General features: G+C 40.0%; 1 protein-coding gene across 3 annotated transcripts in view; it reads left to right on the top strand.

Moving 5' to 3' along the window:
* The window catches only part of LOC107585169 (neuronal growth regulator 1-like), a 129,675-nt gene that overhangs the window by 61,123 nt on the left and 54,731 nt on the right, over nt 1-13,821 (top strand). For all 3 annotated transcript variants that reach the window (XM_016272071.1, XM_016272070.1, XM_016272069.1), the window contains exon 5: nt 13,040-13,160. In XM_016272071.1, the coding sequence (XP_016127557.1) occupies nt 13,040-13,160 (121 nt within the window). The remainder of the gene's footprint in view (nt 1-13,039; nt 13,161-13,821) is intronic.

The following is a 13,821-nucleotide window of genomic DNA, read 5'->3' as shown; positions in this document are numbered from 1 at the left end:
TTATATAAATATATACATGTAAATACATGTAAATATTTTCAAAATATATACTGTATGTGTGTCTTTATATATACATAATAAATATAACAGTGCGCACACATACATTCTGTAAACAAAAACTTTATTTTGGATGCGATTAATCGATTATAAATAAATTATAAATATAATAATTTGATATATTTTGAATATATATATATATATATATATATATTCCTTCTTTTTTCTACATTTTTCTACATGTTCTAAATTCTAAAATATTTTTCTAAAATAATACTTTTTTTTAGACTTATTTTTGCCGTTTTTTTGCCTTTATTATGATAGAACAGTTAGGCTATCAGCACTGACATTAAAATAATTCATGAAGCAATTTGGAATTGTGGCATTTGTGTGGCATTAGTGGCAGTAAACCAAATTGCAAAAATAATAACAAGTTCCTGAACACTCCCCCTGTCTGCTATTGGTTGACCAAACAGATAGCCCCGCCCCCAAACTCACGCGATTAGTTGAAGTAATGTTGCGGTGTTCTGAATGTGCAAACAAACAGTCTCCATTCATTGCAGTTGAATTGAAAACAGAAACGTCTCGGGTTACTTATGTAACCATGGTTCCCTGAGTAGGGAACGAGACACTGCGTCCTCTAGGTTTCTTGCCATGCTGCGGACGCAAGCTTCAGACGAAGAAGTGAACGATGTGTAGCTCCCGGCACCGATTTATACTGTAGTCGCACCGGTAGTGACGTCATGGCTGTCGCCGGCCAACGAGTTGGTGGTTTTTCAATGTATGCTTCAGATACGAGTCACGACGAGGCATTCCCCATCGCGACCCCTAGAGGACGCAGTTCGAAGTTCCCATGAAAGGGAACGTCTCGGGTTACTTATGTAACCATGGTTCCCTGAGTAGGGAACGAGACACTGCGTCCTCTAGGTTTCTTGCCATGCTGCGGACGCAAGCTTCAGACGAAGAAGTGAACGATGTGTAGCTCCCGGCACCGATTTATACTGTAGTCGCACCGGTAGTGACGTCATGGCTGTCGCCGGCCAACGAGTTGGTGGTTTTTCAATGTATGCTTCAGATACGAGTCACGACGAGGCATTCCCCATCGCGACCCCTAGAGGACGCAGTTCGAAGTTCCCATGAAAGGGAACGTCTCGGGTTACTTATGTAACCATGGTTCCCTGAGTAGGGAACGAGACACTGCGTCCTCTAGGTTTCTTGCCATGCTGCGGACGCAAGCTTCAGACGAAGAAGTGAACGATGTGTAGCTCCCGGCACCGATTTATACTGTAGTCGCACCGGTAGTGACGTCATGGCTGTCGCCGGCCAACGAGTTGGTGGTTTTTCAATGTATGCTTCAGATACGAGTCACGACGAGGCATTCCCCATCGCGACCCCTAGAGGACGCAGTTCGAAGTTCCCATGAAAGGGAACGTCTCGGGTTACTTATGTAACCATGGTTCCCTGAGTAGGGAACGAGACACTGCGTCCTCTAGGTTTCTTGCCATGCTGCGGACGCAAGCTTCAGACGAAGAAGTGAACGATGTGTAGCTCCCGGCACCGATTTATACTGTAGTCGCACCGGTAGTGACGTCATGGCTGTCGCCGGCCAACGAGTTGGTGGTTTTTCAATGTATGCTTCAGATACGAGTCACGACGAGGCATTCCCCATCGCGACCCCTAGAGGACGCAGTTCGAAGTTCCCATGAAAGGGAACGTCTCGGGTTACTTATGTAACCATGGTTCCCTGAGTAGGGAACGAGACACTGCGTCCTCTAGGTTTCTTGCCATGCTGCGGACGCAAGCTTCAGACGAAGAAGTGAACGATGTGTAGCTCCCGGCACCGATTTATACTGTAGTCGCACCGGTAGTGACGTCATGGCTGTCGCCGGCCAACGAGTTGGTGGTTTTTCAATGTATGCTTCAGATACGAGTCACGACGAGGCATTCCCCATCGCGACCCCTAGAGGACGCAGTTCGAAGTTCCCATGAAAGGGAACGTCTCGGGTTACTTATGTAACCATGGTTCCCTGAGTAGGGAACGAGACACTGCGTCCTCTAGGTTTCTTGCCATGCTGCGGACGCAAGCTTCAGACGAAGAAGTGAACGATGTGTAGCTCCCGGCACCGATTTATACTGTAGTCGCACCGGTAGTGACGTCATGGCTGTCGCCGGCCAACGAGTTGGTGGTTTTTCAATGTATGCTTCAGATACGAGTCACGACGAGGCATTCCCCATCGCGACCCCTAGAGGACGCAGTTCGAAGTTCCCATGAAAGGGAACGTCTCGGGTTACTTATGTAACCATGGTTCCCTGAGTAGGGAACGAGACACTGCGTCCTCTAGGTTTCTTGCCATGCTGCGGACGCAAGCTTCAGACGAAGAAGTGAACGATGTGTAGCTCCCGGCACCGATTTATACTGTAGTCGCACCGGTAGTGACGTCATGGCTGTCGCCGGCCAACGAGTTGGTGGTTTTTCAATGTATGCTTCAGATACGAGTCACGACGAGGCATTCCCCATCGCGACCCCTAGAGGACGCAGTTCGAAGTTCCCATGAAAGGGAACGTCTCGGGTTACTTATGTAACCATGGTTCCCTGAGTAGGGAACGAGACACTGCGTCCTCTAGGTTTCTTGCCATGCTGCGGACGCAAGCTTCAGACGAAGAAGTGAACGATGTGTAGCTCCCGGCACCGATTTATACTGTAGTCGCACCGGTAGTGACGTCATGGCTGTCGCCGGCCAACGAGTTGGTGGTTTTTCAATGTATGCTTCAGATACGAGTCACGACGAGGCATTCCCCATCGCGACCCCTAGAGGACGCAGTTCGAAGTTCCCATGAAAGGGAACGTCTCGGGTTACTTATGTAACCATGGTTCCCTGAGTAGGGAACGAGACACTGCGTCCTCTAGGTTTCTTGCCATGCTGCGGACGCAAGCTTCAGACGAAGAAGTGAACGATGTGTAGCTCCCGGCACCGATTTATACTGTAGTCGCACCGGTAGTGACGTCATGGCTGTCGCCGGCCAACGAGTTGGTGGTTTTTCAATGTATGCTTCAGATACGAGTCACGACGAGGCATTCCCCATCGCGACCCCTAGAGGACGCAGTTCGAAGTTCCCATGAAAGGGAACGTCTCGGGTTACTTATGTAACCATGGTTCCCTGAGTAGGGAACGAGACACTGCGTCCTCTAGGTTTCTTGCCATGCTGCGGACGCAAGCTTCAGACGAAGAAGTGAACGATGTGTAGCTCCCGGCACCGATTTATACTGTAGTCGCACCGGTAGTGACGTCATGGCTGTCGCCGGCCAACGAGTTGGTGGTTTTTCAATGTATGCTTCAGATACGAGTCACGACGAGGCATTCCCCATCGCGACCCCTAGAGGACGCAGTTCGAAGTTCCCATGAAAGGGAACGTCTCGGGTTACTTATGTAACCATGGTTCCCTGAGTAGGGAACGAGACACTGCGTCCTCTAGGTTTCTTGCCATGCTGCGGACGCAAGCTTCAGACGAAGAAGTGAACGATGTGTAGCTCCCGGCACCGATTTATACTGTAGTCGCACCGGTAGTGACGTCATGGCTGTCGCCGGCCAACGAGTTGGTGGTTTTTCAATGTATGCTTCAGATACGAGTCACGACGAGGCATTCCCCATCGCGACCCCTAGAGGACGCAGTTCGAAGTTCCCATGAAAGGGAACGTCTCGGGTTACTTATGTAACCATGGTTCCCTGAGTAGGGAACGAGACACTGCGTCCTCTAGGTTTCTTGCCATGCTGCGGACGCAAGCTTCAGACGAAGAAGTGAACGATGTGTAGCTCCCGGCACCGATTTATACTGTAGTCGCACCGGTAGTGACGTCATGGCTGTCGCCGGCCAACGAGTTGGTGGTTTTTCAATGTATGCTTCAGATACGAGTCACGACGAGGCATTCCCCATCGCGACCCCTAGAGGACGCAGTTCGAAGTTCCCATGAAAGGGAACGTCTCGGGTTACTTATGTAACCATGGTTCCCTGAGTAGGGAACGAGACACTGCGTCCTCTAGGTTTCTTGCCATGCTGCGGACGCAAGCTTCAGACGAAGAAGTGAACGATGTGTAGCTCCCGGCACCGATTTATACTGTAGTCGCACCGGTAGTGACGTCATGGCTGTCGCCGGCCAACGAGTTGGTGGTTTTTCAATGTATGCTTCAGATACGAGTCACGACGAGGCATTCCCCATCGCGACCCCTAGAGGACGCAGTTCGAAGTTCCCATGAAAGGGAACGTCTCGGGTTACTTATGTAACCATGGTTCCCTGAGTAGGGAACGAGACACTGCGTCCTCTAGGTTTCTTGCCATGCTGCGGACGCAAGCTTCAGACGAAGAAGTGAACGATGTGTAGCTCCCGGCACCGATTTATACTGTAGTCGCACCGGTAGTGACGTCATGGCTGTCGCCGGCCAACGAGTTGGTGGTTTTTCAATGTATGCTTCAGATACGAGTCACGACGAGGCATTCCCCATCGCGACCCCTAGAGGACGCAGTTCGAAGTTCCCATGAAAGGGAACTGAGTCTATAGGCAATATATTTTCGGTAATGTGGCAAAACTTGTAATCATCCATGTCTCAAATAGATGTGTTTACATGGCGGTTTCCTGTTATTGTCCTAATGAGGCCAAGAGTCCACCTCTGCACACTGTGTAAACATAGTCATTGAGTAAGAGGTTATAGTGCAGCTTGAACTTCAGCTTTAATTTGAGGTTATTTAAACAATCTGTGAACAATGTCGCAATTACTGTCCCTTTTTTCATGCATTGTTTCCATTTTAAATTGGCTGTTCAGCCAGTTGTTTTTGGCCAAGTGTGTGTTGTTGCATTTTTCATGCACAAGAAAGCTGTCAGAAACTCGTGAGTTAATTTTAGGCATTTGCATTTCGAGTCTGTTGCTGGAGTTTCTCAACATGAGGACCAAAGACGTGTCAGTTCTGATAAAGCATGTTGTCATTAAGCCGAGCAGCAGGATAAACTGATCAGAGGCAAAGCAAGTATGTTCAAATCACCTGTTTGAAAAACACAGAACACGGAAAAAAGAAGTGCTTGTGATCCAAAGCATACCACCCTATTTGTGAGACATGGCTGTGTGCTATGCCCCAGGCATGTATGGCTAATTCTGTCTCCCTTGACTTTAGTGATGTGATTGCTTATTAATGTAATGTGAGCTGTAATGAAGATGAATGCTGCTAATGCAACCAAGGAGTTTTTCAGAGCCCAGTAGATGAATAGTCTTGACCAACCAAGTCATTCCCTTGCTTAATCCAATTGAGCCTGCTTTTCACTCACTGAAGAAGACAATTGAACATGCCTTTCAAATGCCCAAAGCAAATTGCTGTCACTCTCTGAATGCTTGGGGATTTACGATTAAGTATGTAATAAGGTGACTTCACTTAGGGGTTTTAGTTATTGTAGTTAGCTATATTCATAAAATATGTTACTTAAATTAAATTAAACGTTAAATGAATTGAAATATATATTTTTTAAGTTTTATTTCAGCTAGTTGCCAAGGCAACATTTCTAAAATTGATTTACTAAAATAAAAAATTTTAAAAAAATTAAAAATACATATAAAAAACTAATAAAAATGACAAAAACATATTAAAATTAGTAAAGCTTTAACTAAAATGAAAAGGGAAAATATAAAAATGAAAATTGTAATAGTATCTCAATGTCACTAAAATAACACAGCATTTACGATTTTAATTTATTCTCTTACTTTTGGTGCCCTAAATGGACAGCTTGTGTATATTAAGGTTTGCAATTTCTACAAGGTTCAGCTTTTATGGAAATAAATACTCTCAAGTTAAAGCTGGCTGTTTTCTCTTTAGTCTCATGGTGATTGTAGACAGGTTATAAAAACAGTCAGTAGTTTCATTTGCACATGGCCTGTGCTGCAGTGATAAACCAACATCAAAATGGCCCTATTTGTCCCTAAATGGACATAATTTTGAGCTGCAATGTAAGCATCAACGTTTTTTTATTTTAGCTTCATGTGTAGTTTGTAACATCTCCATATGCATTTTCTAATATTAGCATAATGCATTTGTATATTACATTGTAATTTCTATTCGCTGTGCATTTTTTTCTCTTTCATAGCTATTATTACCTGAACATTATATATTTAAAAAGTCAAGGCTTCATCAGGATTGTCCTGATTTGTATTCACCTTATTTGTTGTATTTGTAAATGCAATTAAATACTTTATGCTGTTTCTGGCTTGACATTTTACTCTAATGATTATATCCATGCACGGACACATGCATTTATAATTTGACATATTCGTGTCACTGAAAAAAGTTTCAACTTGTACAGCTGTATTCATTGGGTTATGCAGTATATTGCAGCCAACCAAGCATATGTTAAAAGCAAGGCCCGATTTTATGGAACATTGAGATTTATCAGAGAAGAAATGCACTGTTACTTGGCACAGTCCGATAGTGACCCATCATTTCTGTATGATTTGAAGTTTGACTGAAATTGTGGAAGGTTTCCCAGTTAGGAAATGGCAAATGTAGATTTGTGAAAATTCCTGAACTATGTAAAGCAATGAAAGGGCTTCTTTGTCTGCAAGACTGGATAAGAAGGGTATGGGGGAGGCCTCTGGATGGCATTCAGTATAATTTTACTTCAGTAGAAACCTAGCATAAAATACTAGCCAGAAGAAGTCAATCTTAACAGTTGTCCAGGGCTTACAATAGGCTTTTGAAATCAATGAATGTCATTACCTCTGTTCCTGCTGCCTACATAGGCAGCAATTGATTTCAATGTAGTTGCTGTTAAGATGTTGCTAAGCTAATGGCACAACTCTATAATAAGCATAAAACACAAATTTTGAGTAATAATCTATAGTGTTTTAATTTTTATTAAATTTTTATAATGTGCTATTTATACTGTAAAAAAAGTGAAGTTGTAAATAAAACAGATTATTGAAAAGCCTATGTTTTACAAGAAAATATATTCAATCTTTCCACTTTAAAATTTCATGTTTAATCTTGGCGCTCTTTTTTTCCCATCACATATTTTAGTAATCGTCCTAAATTGGATATCATTTGAAAGCGTAAACAGTCAAAATTCATCCTGTGAAAACCATTTTGAAATTAGACATTGTCTTAAAATAGAAATGCTATTTTAAATCGTTTAGCGAGCTCTCCCCCAGGTGTCAAGTATCATATAACAAATCTAATCTGGACAAAACACATGTAATTGAAAAGTCTCAAGGTTTTCAAAGTTTTGTTTTATTTTATTCCAAAGTTCTATATTTGACTATTTTGTAATATAATTAATATTATGACAGACATGTATACATTTGTGACAGGAAAATGCATGAAAAAAATCACAGGAACCTACGTTTTTGTGATTTCAACTTCAAATTTTGAACATAACTTAGTTAGACAAATGGTTTTGATTTTATGGCAATTTTATATTCCAAAATATTTTGAAAATTTTTATTTGTTTGTTTGTTTGTTTATTTATTTATTTTAGTTAACAGGTTAATTCAGTGAGTTACTTGCTGATCCTTTGTAATTACTTTTTGTAAATGTTGTAAATTACTTTTTGTTTTCTGTGTAGTTCTCAATAGCCACAAACTAAAGGTCTGTCTTTAGTGTTGTACTAGCATGCACTGGACACACATATTTCTTTGTTCTTCACCATTTGCTGTGATGTGAATGTCGGTTTTGAAACCAGAAATTAAAAGTAATGAAAGGCCTCGCTGATTGAACCACTCGCCCCCCCCCCCCCCCAAAACTGCAAACTATGTACCTCTGACGCACATACTAACGGAAGACCGTAATGCATTTCCATAAATTACACTATGAATTATGCCCCTTTGATATTATAAGGCTTCACAGACAAATAACGGCTTGTCTGGAGTGCCCATCTTCACCGCACAGTACAATATGGCTCCTATTCTTCAGCATGATAGGCTAAAAGCCAATTTGTCTATTTACATAGATTTGTGACACTGTGGTTAATGATTTCATTCAACTCAGTACTTTTCTCCACAGTGCATATTCTCCGTGGGACATACAAAGCCTGTGTTTCCTTAGCATGAGTGTTATTTATAAGGATTGGATGTGTTAGAGAAAGAACATGATGTTATTCTTGAATTTTAAATGGAAAACTTAATGAATTAATAAATCTTGACTGCTAAACCCAGTGCTGGAGAACAGAATAGGACAATGAGGTGGAGACAGCAATTGAAGCAGTCTCTCTGTTTATAAGCTGATAAGTCATGGACTGATGAGTCCATTCCTTAATTGTGAAGAAAACTCATTTTAGCCTCTGGCTGAAGAGGTGGGTTATTAATTGATCTTGTAATTAAAATAACAATGTTATACTTGTTGGGAGGATAAAGGTGCAAGACTGTATAAATCATCCCTTCCTCCATAGTGTCATGTGATAAATTAATTATTGTGGGTTGGGAGATGTGCCAGTTAGTCATTCTGTACATCCAACCGACACCAATATCAGCGAACTTTAAAGTCAGACATGCTGTGATGTTATGAAACTTATTAAGAGGAAAAATAATAAACTGGATTAGCATGCAGTTTCAGTTCAACCCACTAACCTCTGGCTTCAGTGTGATAATAGAAAATCCTATTTAACTTGATTGAACTGGGGCTCCTATTCAGTTTTTTCCCTTGAAAGATCAGGTTATACCATACCTAGATTTATCCCAACAATAAAAATATAATTCAATAGCAGTCTATTTTGAATTAGTCAACCTGCGTTTTTGTACGTGTCAAATCTGTGCATGAAAGACGAATCACAAAGGCACCAAACCCTAGGGAACCTTGTTTGGCATATATTGACGTATTCACCGATTTGCGAGGTGCTGTGTTCACAGGTATTCTAAAACATAATCTCTGCCTTGTCATTTTAATTTGCGTTTGTGATCAAGCCGCAACTGGCAAATTTGACAAACAGTAAGCCCCGCAGCATCCATTTTTCATGCCAACTTTGCTATTTTCAGTCCCTCCCATCTGGTATGAGTTTAGAAACTCACCAATGATTTACAGTTGCACTCTTTTGTTATGAAGCCTGTAAATGACTGGGATTGTAGGGCTTTCGTGGTTTTTACACCATGATTCTGCATTAGCCTGTGTTGATGTGTGATTGCTATAATGAGAATTCCTTAAAAGACTAATGTAATTGAATCTTAGAAGCCGTGTATATGGGTTTAATAGGGATTTTTATCTTCATGATTCATTGTGTGGATTATTACACTAGGATTTGTGCTCTCTGAACACAAATATTTAAGAGCATAGTTCACCCAAAAATGAATATACTGTCATCATTGTACTGATAGTTGAAACATTCTTCATCAAAAAATATTATTTTGTGATCTGCAAAACAAAGAGTCATTTGTTGTGATTGATGACGGAATTTTCATTTTTGGGTGAACCGTCCCTTTAATTCTTGATTATAATCTGCTTTATTTACAGTATTATAAACTGCACTTTGCAGATGGTTTTTGTTGTGTATGCTCTGCTGATTCTTGTTATGAAAACTAAAAATGGATTTTATTCAAAATCAGTCAGGTGAGAATTTTCTGATTTGGCACATCAGTTCTGAAGCTTTATTTAATTTTTTTATTTTTTAAGCCAATTTTTTATTTTTTAAGATGTATCCAAAGACTAGCTGATACATTCATTTCCATTCTGCTTTAAAATATATTTTGATGTTTAAAATTGGATGACTTGCATGAATTCTGTCCCTCCGGACCCTTTATCACTGCAGTATATGTGCTCAAACGATTTTAATTAATGTGAAAAGTTGTGGTTGCAGTTGTGGCTAATGCTTTGTTTTCCTCCCTGGGTAGTTCTCGCTAATGCAGCTTTATAATGAACTGGATCATCCCTCAGTGAGGACAGATGCAGTGGTTTGTTAGATAGGAGAAGTTAGCTGTGTGGATATATATCAGAGCCAGCTTCTCTTGTGCTATTAGGCATCCTGCCAAGGCATGCCAATAGCTTACAATACAGCACAAATCTCAGTGATGAATGACACAGACAGATACATACCATATCTCACCCTCAGCAGATTTCAGCCACTCTCAAATCTCTTGTTTTTATGTGCAAAACACATAAGCTGCATTAACTTGAAATCCACTTGTGTAACCTCCAATATGGAGGTGTTTTTGCAGATTTGAAGCATGTACACACATACAACAGATGCATAGATGTTTCTAGTAAATGCACCCTTGGATTCTCTCACGTTGGCTCTTTATGCAGAGAATTTTCTGGTTCTGCCTCTCAATGCCATATTATAGCATCCAAATCCATTTAAAGTAAGCTCACACTGATTAACGGGCCAGAGAATGTGTGAAATATTTCGACTGCATCCCAACTGAAATGTCAGGTAGTGTGGCAAATGTTTGAAGTGAACGGGGCTAGAGATTCTGTTTTCTGTTAAAGGCTGAACTTGGCATCACAAATCCAGATGCTTTCATATCACCTGATACCTGATTTGAATTGCTAGAATATTTTTCACTGCTGAAACTGATAGTTCTAAATATGCGTTTGCATGTATTTTAAATGGTTTTTGACACCTGATGTCAAGTTATAGAGCATGATTGTAAATGAAGAATATATTGATTATTTGAATCATCAGCATGGAGATCTGTGTATAATTGAATTCCATTGTCATCTCGGTGCATAAACATGTTATGGTATGTGGATCCTGTGTGTCCTCTGTCCTTTAGTTGACATTGAATCAAAATTGATCTTATTTACTTTCTTTTATTTATTATACTTACGTTATATTCATTTATAATTATATTTTGTGTCTTGTAATTCAATACAGTTCTCATTATGTTTTATACATACATGCATACAGTACTGTACATTACTGATCAAAAGTTTTGAATAATTTTGTTTTAGTAATATAGTTAATATAGTTTCATGAATATATTAATATGGGGGGGGGGGTAATAAAAATAATAATGTTTATTCAGCAAGGATGCATTACATTTATCAGAAGTGAAAATAAAGACATTCACAATGTTACTTATTATTTACAAAAATCATGGAATTCCTGGGTTTCCACAAAAAATATGAAGCAGCATAACTGTTTTTAAACAATAAAAATGAGAATTTGTAATTATTTATATCATGTGCCCATTTTCACAGTCTAACCCCATTTGTTCATATTTTCTCATGTTTCACTCATACATCAGATTACTGCAGTAAAATAGGTTGATTTTAAATGATCTGCACTCTCAGCCTTGTCCTTTCTGCACCCATATATTATAGGCTCAGCAGTCGTTTGTCCTCGCCTTTGTCATCAGCAATGTGTTCCTTTAATCTCTTATGTTATGTTATCCTTAAATCTTATGCTAGCCTGCTTCTGTGATGCTCAGGTTATGTAATGCTCCCTAGGCATTTGCATGGGTTGATGCCTGTACTGTAAATGCATGATCCAGCCAAAGCAGAAGATTCATCCGTTGCCATCTTTTTTGGATCAGACAGACTTCTCTTCCAACATATGCCAAAACTCTGCATTCAAGCTGCGTTGATGTGTCACACTGCTATTTTCATACCTTCCCAGGAGATTGTGCAGTGAAGAAATGATGAGCAGCGCAATATCACAGAACTAAATTTCTCAACACAGTGATTACAATGATGGATCCATATTCTTTATGCACGGTTCTCACAGCCTTGGAAAACATTTTGATTTCTAGGAGTAAAAAGAGTCATGAGAATTTCTTTAGTGAAGATAATTATTATTTCAGTCAAGTGATTGGTACCTGACATACAGATGGTAATCCATGTAGCAATCTAGCAAATACGGTATAGGTTTTTTTTTCTGATCTCAGTGAATGTTTCTGCTTCAAATTCAGAAAAACAGTGAGATTTTCTTTTCCTCACACTTACTGTTAGATGCTTTGAATTTAAAATGCTGCAAATTAGTTTTCCAGATATGAGAAATGAGAGAAACTCTCACTTCCGTGTACAATGTGGGGAAGCGCATGCCTTCACATTTGTTAATGCTGTAACATATCTATGTGACATAACTACGGAGCCCAAAGTCTGAGAACATCATACTTAAAAATCCATGTTACTGTTCTCACCACAATGGTGGAAATTTCATTTCAGCCCTCAGAAAACATGAAACATTACATCGAAGGCCTGAAGAACTTCATACCTTCAACACTGGGGTTCAAAATTCAATCAGGGAAAAATAGTCTGAACACAGACCTCAATAACTTGCAGGTGATTTTCAAAGAACGAGTTGCCTGGAATATAAATGTCCCCCACTCAAATTCAGACATAGCAAGTAATTTAACGCTAGCTCGAAAGACATAAGTGGATCACCTGCTTGAAGGGAGTTATTTTCAGATTTTTTTTTTTTTTTTTATGTTGTGTTCAACTTAGTATTCTGTACATGCCTGCTTTATTTGTGTGTATATTAAGTACGGTGTTATTTCTTTCATAGCCCTTTTCTATATGTCATTTTGTATTTGAAAGCATGCCATTCTAGTAGCTTACTCTGTTTACTCCTGCTATAAGAAATAATATACAATGAAGATTTATGTATGATAAACATTTCTTTTTTCCCATCAAGAGAGGATTGTTGCTTCTTGACGAGCTGGAAAATAAAAATTCAGCCTGTAGTTAAAGCTCTTTCACTGACACCGCTAGAGAGATTTACACTGCATTTGTGAACATGAAAGGGTCCTCATTTTACATGCACATATTCAGAGAACCTTCCTCAGTTCCTCAGCCTTTGAACAGCTTTTAAACAATTTATCACTGAGCAGTTAATTTCATTTCTCCAACCCTTGGGACGAATGGTATTTCTCAGCATTGCACCCATAAGACTTACACGTGTTGACCACTCTGAATCTTGTTGCTAATTCATTTCTGCCTCATTCACACGACTGTAAATGAAAACTTTGCGTTTTAGAAGGATCTTCCCTCTCCGGCTCGGAGGGTTAGTTTATTTGAGTTAGCTTGTTACGTGTGTTCACTCTTTCCCTAAATCGTGTTGGTTTTTATTTTCTTTCTGTAGTTCCTCCAGCAATCCATGAGATGAGAAGTCACGGGGTCCGACCCGGTCAGATTGCCCTGCTGAGATGTGAGGCAGCAGCTGTCCCCTCTCCAGTCTTTGAGTGGTACAAGGGAGAGAAAAGGTAAAACGATAAATGATAAAAGCCTTAATTTCATTATCTTAGCCGTACAGTGATCATTTATCATACATTATGCATGTTAAGTGAGTTTATTTGCGATTCAGAATGCTCACCACAGAGAAGGTTAACGTCGGTCGAGGCCGCTTTTTGTGGCAAGTGTGCTTGTGTAAAAGAAATGCAATATTTTGATCAGTATTCATTTGCAGTCACTGCCTTTGTTGAATCCACTGAATAATTACAGTACAATCAAACTGTACAGCAGTTTTTGAGAAGTTCGCCTAAGGTTTAATCGCTGAACGTTGATCTAAAGCTGTATTACAGTCTTTAGTAGTATTAGTTTAATAGCTATGGATCTGCAGCTTATCAAATATTACAAAGTGTCTTATTAAAGAGTCTTAATTTCGAAAGATAGTGATTCTTGGCACAGCATAAGCTCATGAAAATCACTTTTGCAACTTTACCGTAATTTTTAACTTTTAATTAAAGACAAGTCATACACTACTTTCTAAAAGAGCTCTGAAGCAAACTGTACCATTTGAGTCATTTGAGCAACACAAAAAGATGTCTTAATTGATCAGTCAGCATTATGTATAATTTTAAGCATTGGTTTGAACACATAGTGTTTTGGGGGGAGGGGCGGAATTCATTTTTAGTTCCCAAAAAG

The sequence above is a fragment of the Sinocyclocheilus grahami genome, unplaced genomic scaffold (genome assembly GCF_001515645.1).
Source record: "Sinocyclocheilus grahami isolate Dianchi unplaced genomic scaffold, SAMN03320097.WGS_v1.1 scaffold67.1, whole genome shotgun sequence".
In the NCBI taxonomy this organism is placed as follows: Eukaryota; Metazoa; Chordata; class Actinopteri; order Cypriniformes; family Cyprinidae; genus Sinocyclocheilus; species Sinocyclocheilus grahami.
Note: the sequence above shows the minus strand (reverse complement) of the source record. Positions and strands in the feature narration are given on the sequence as shown.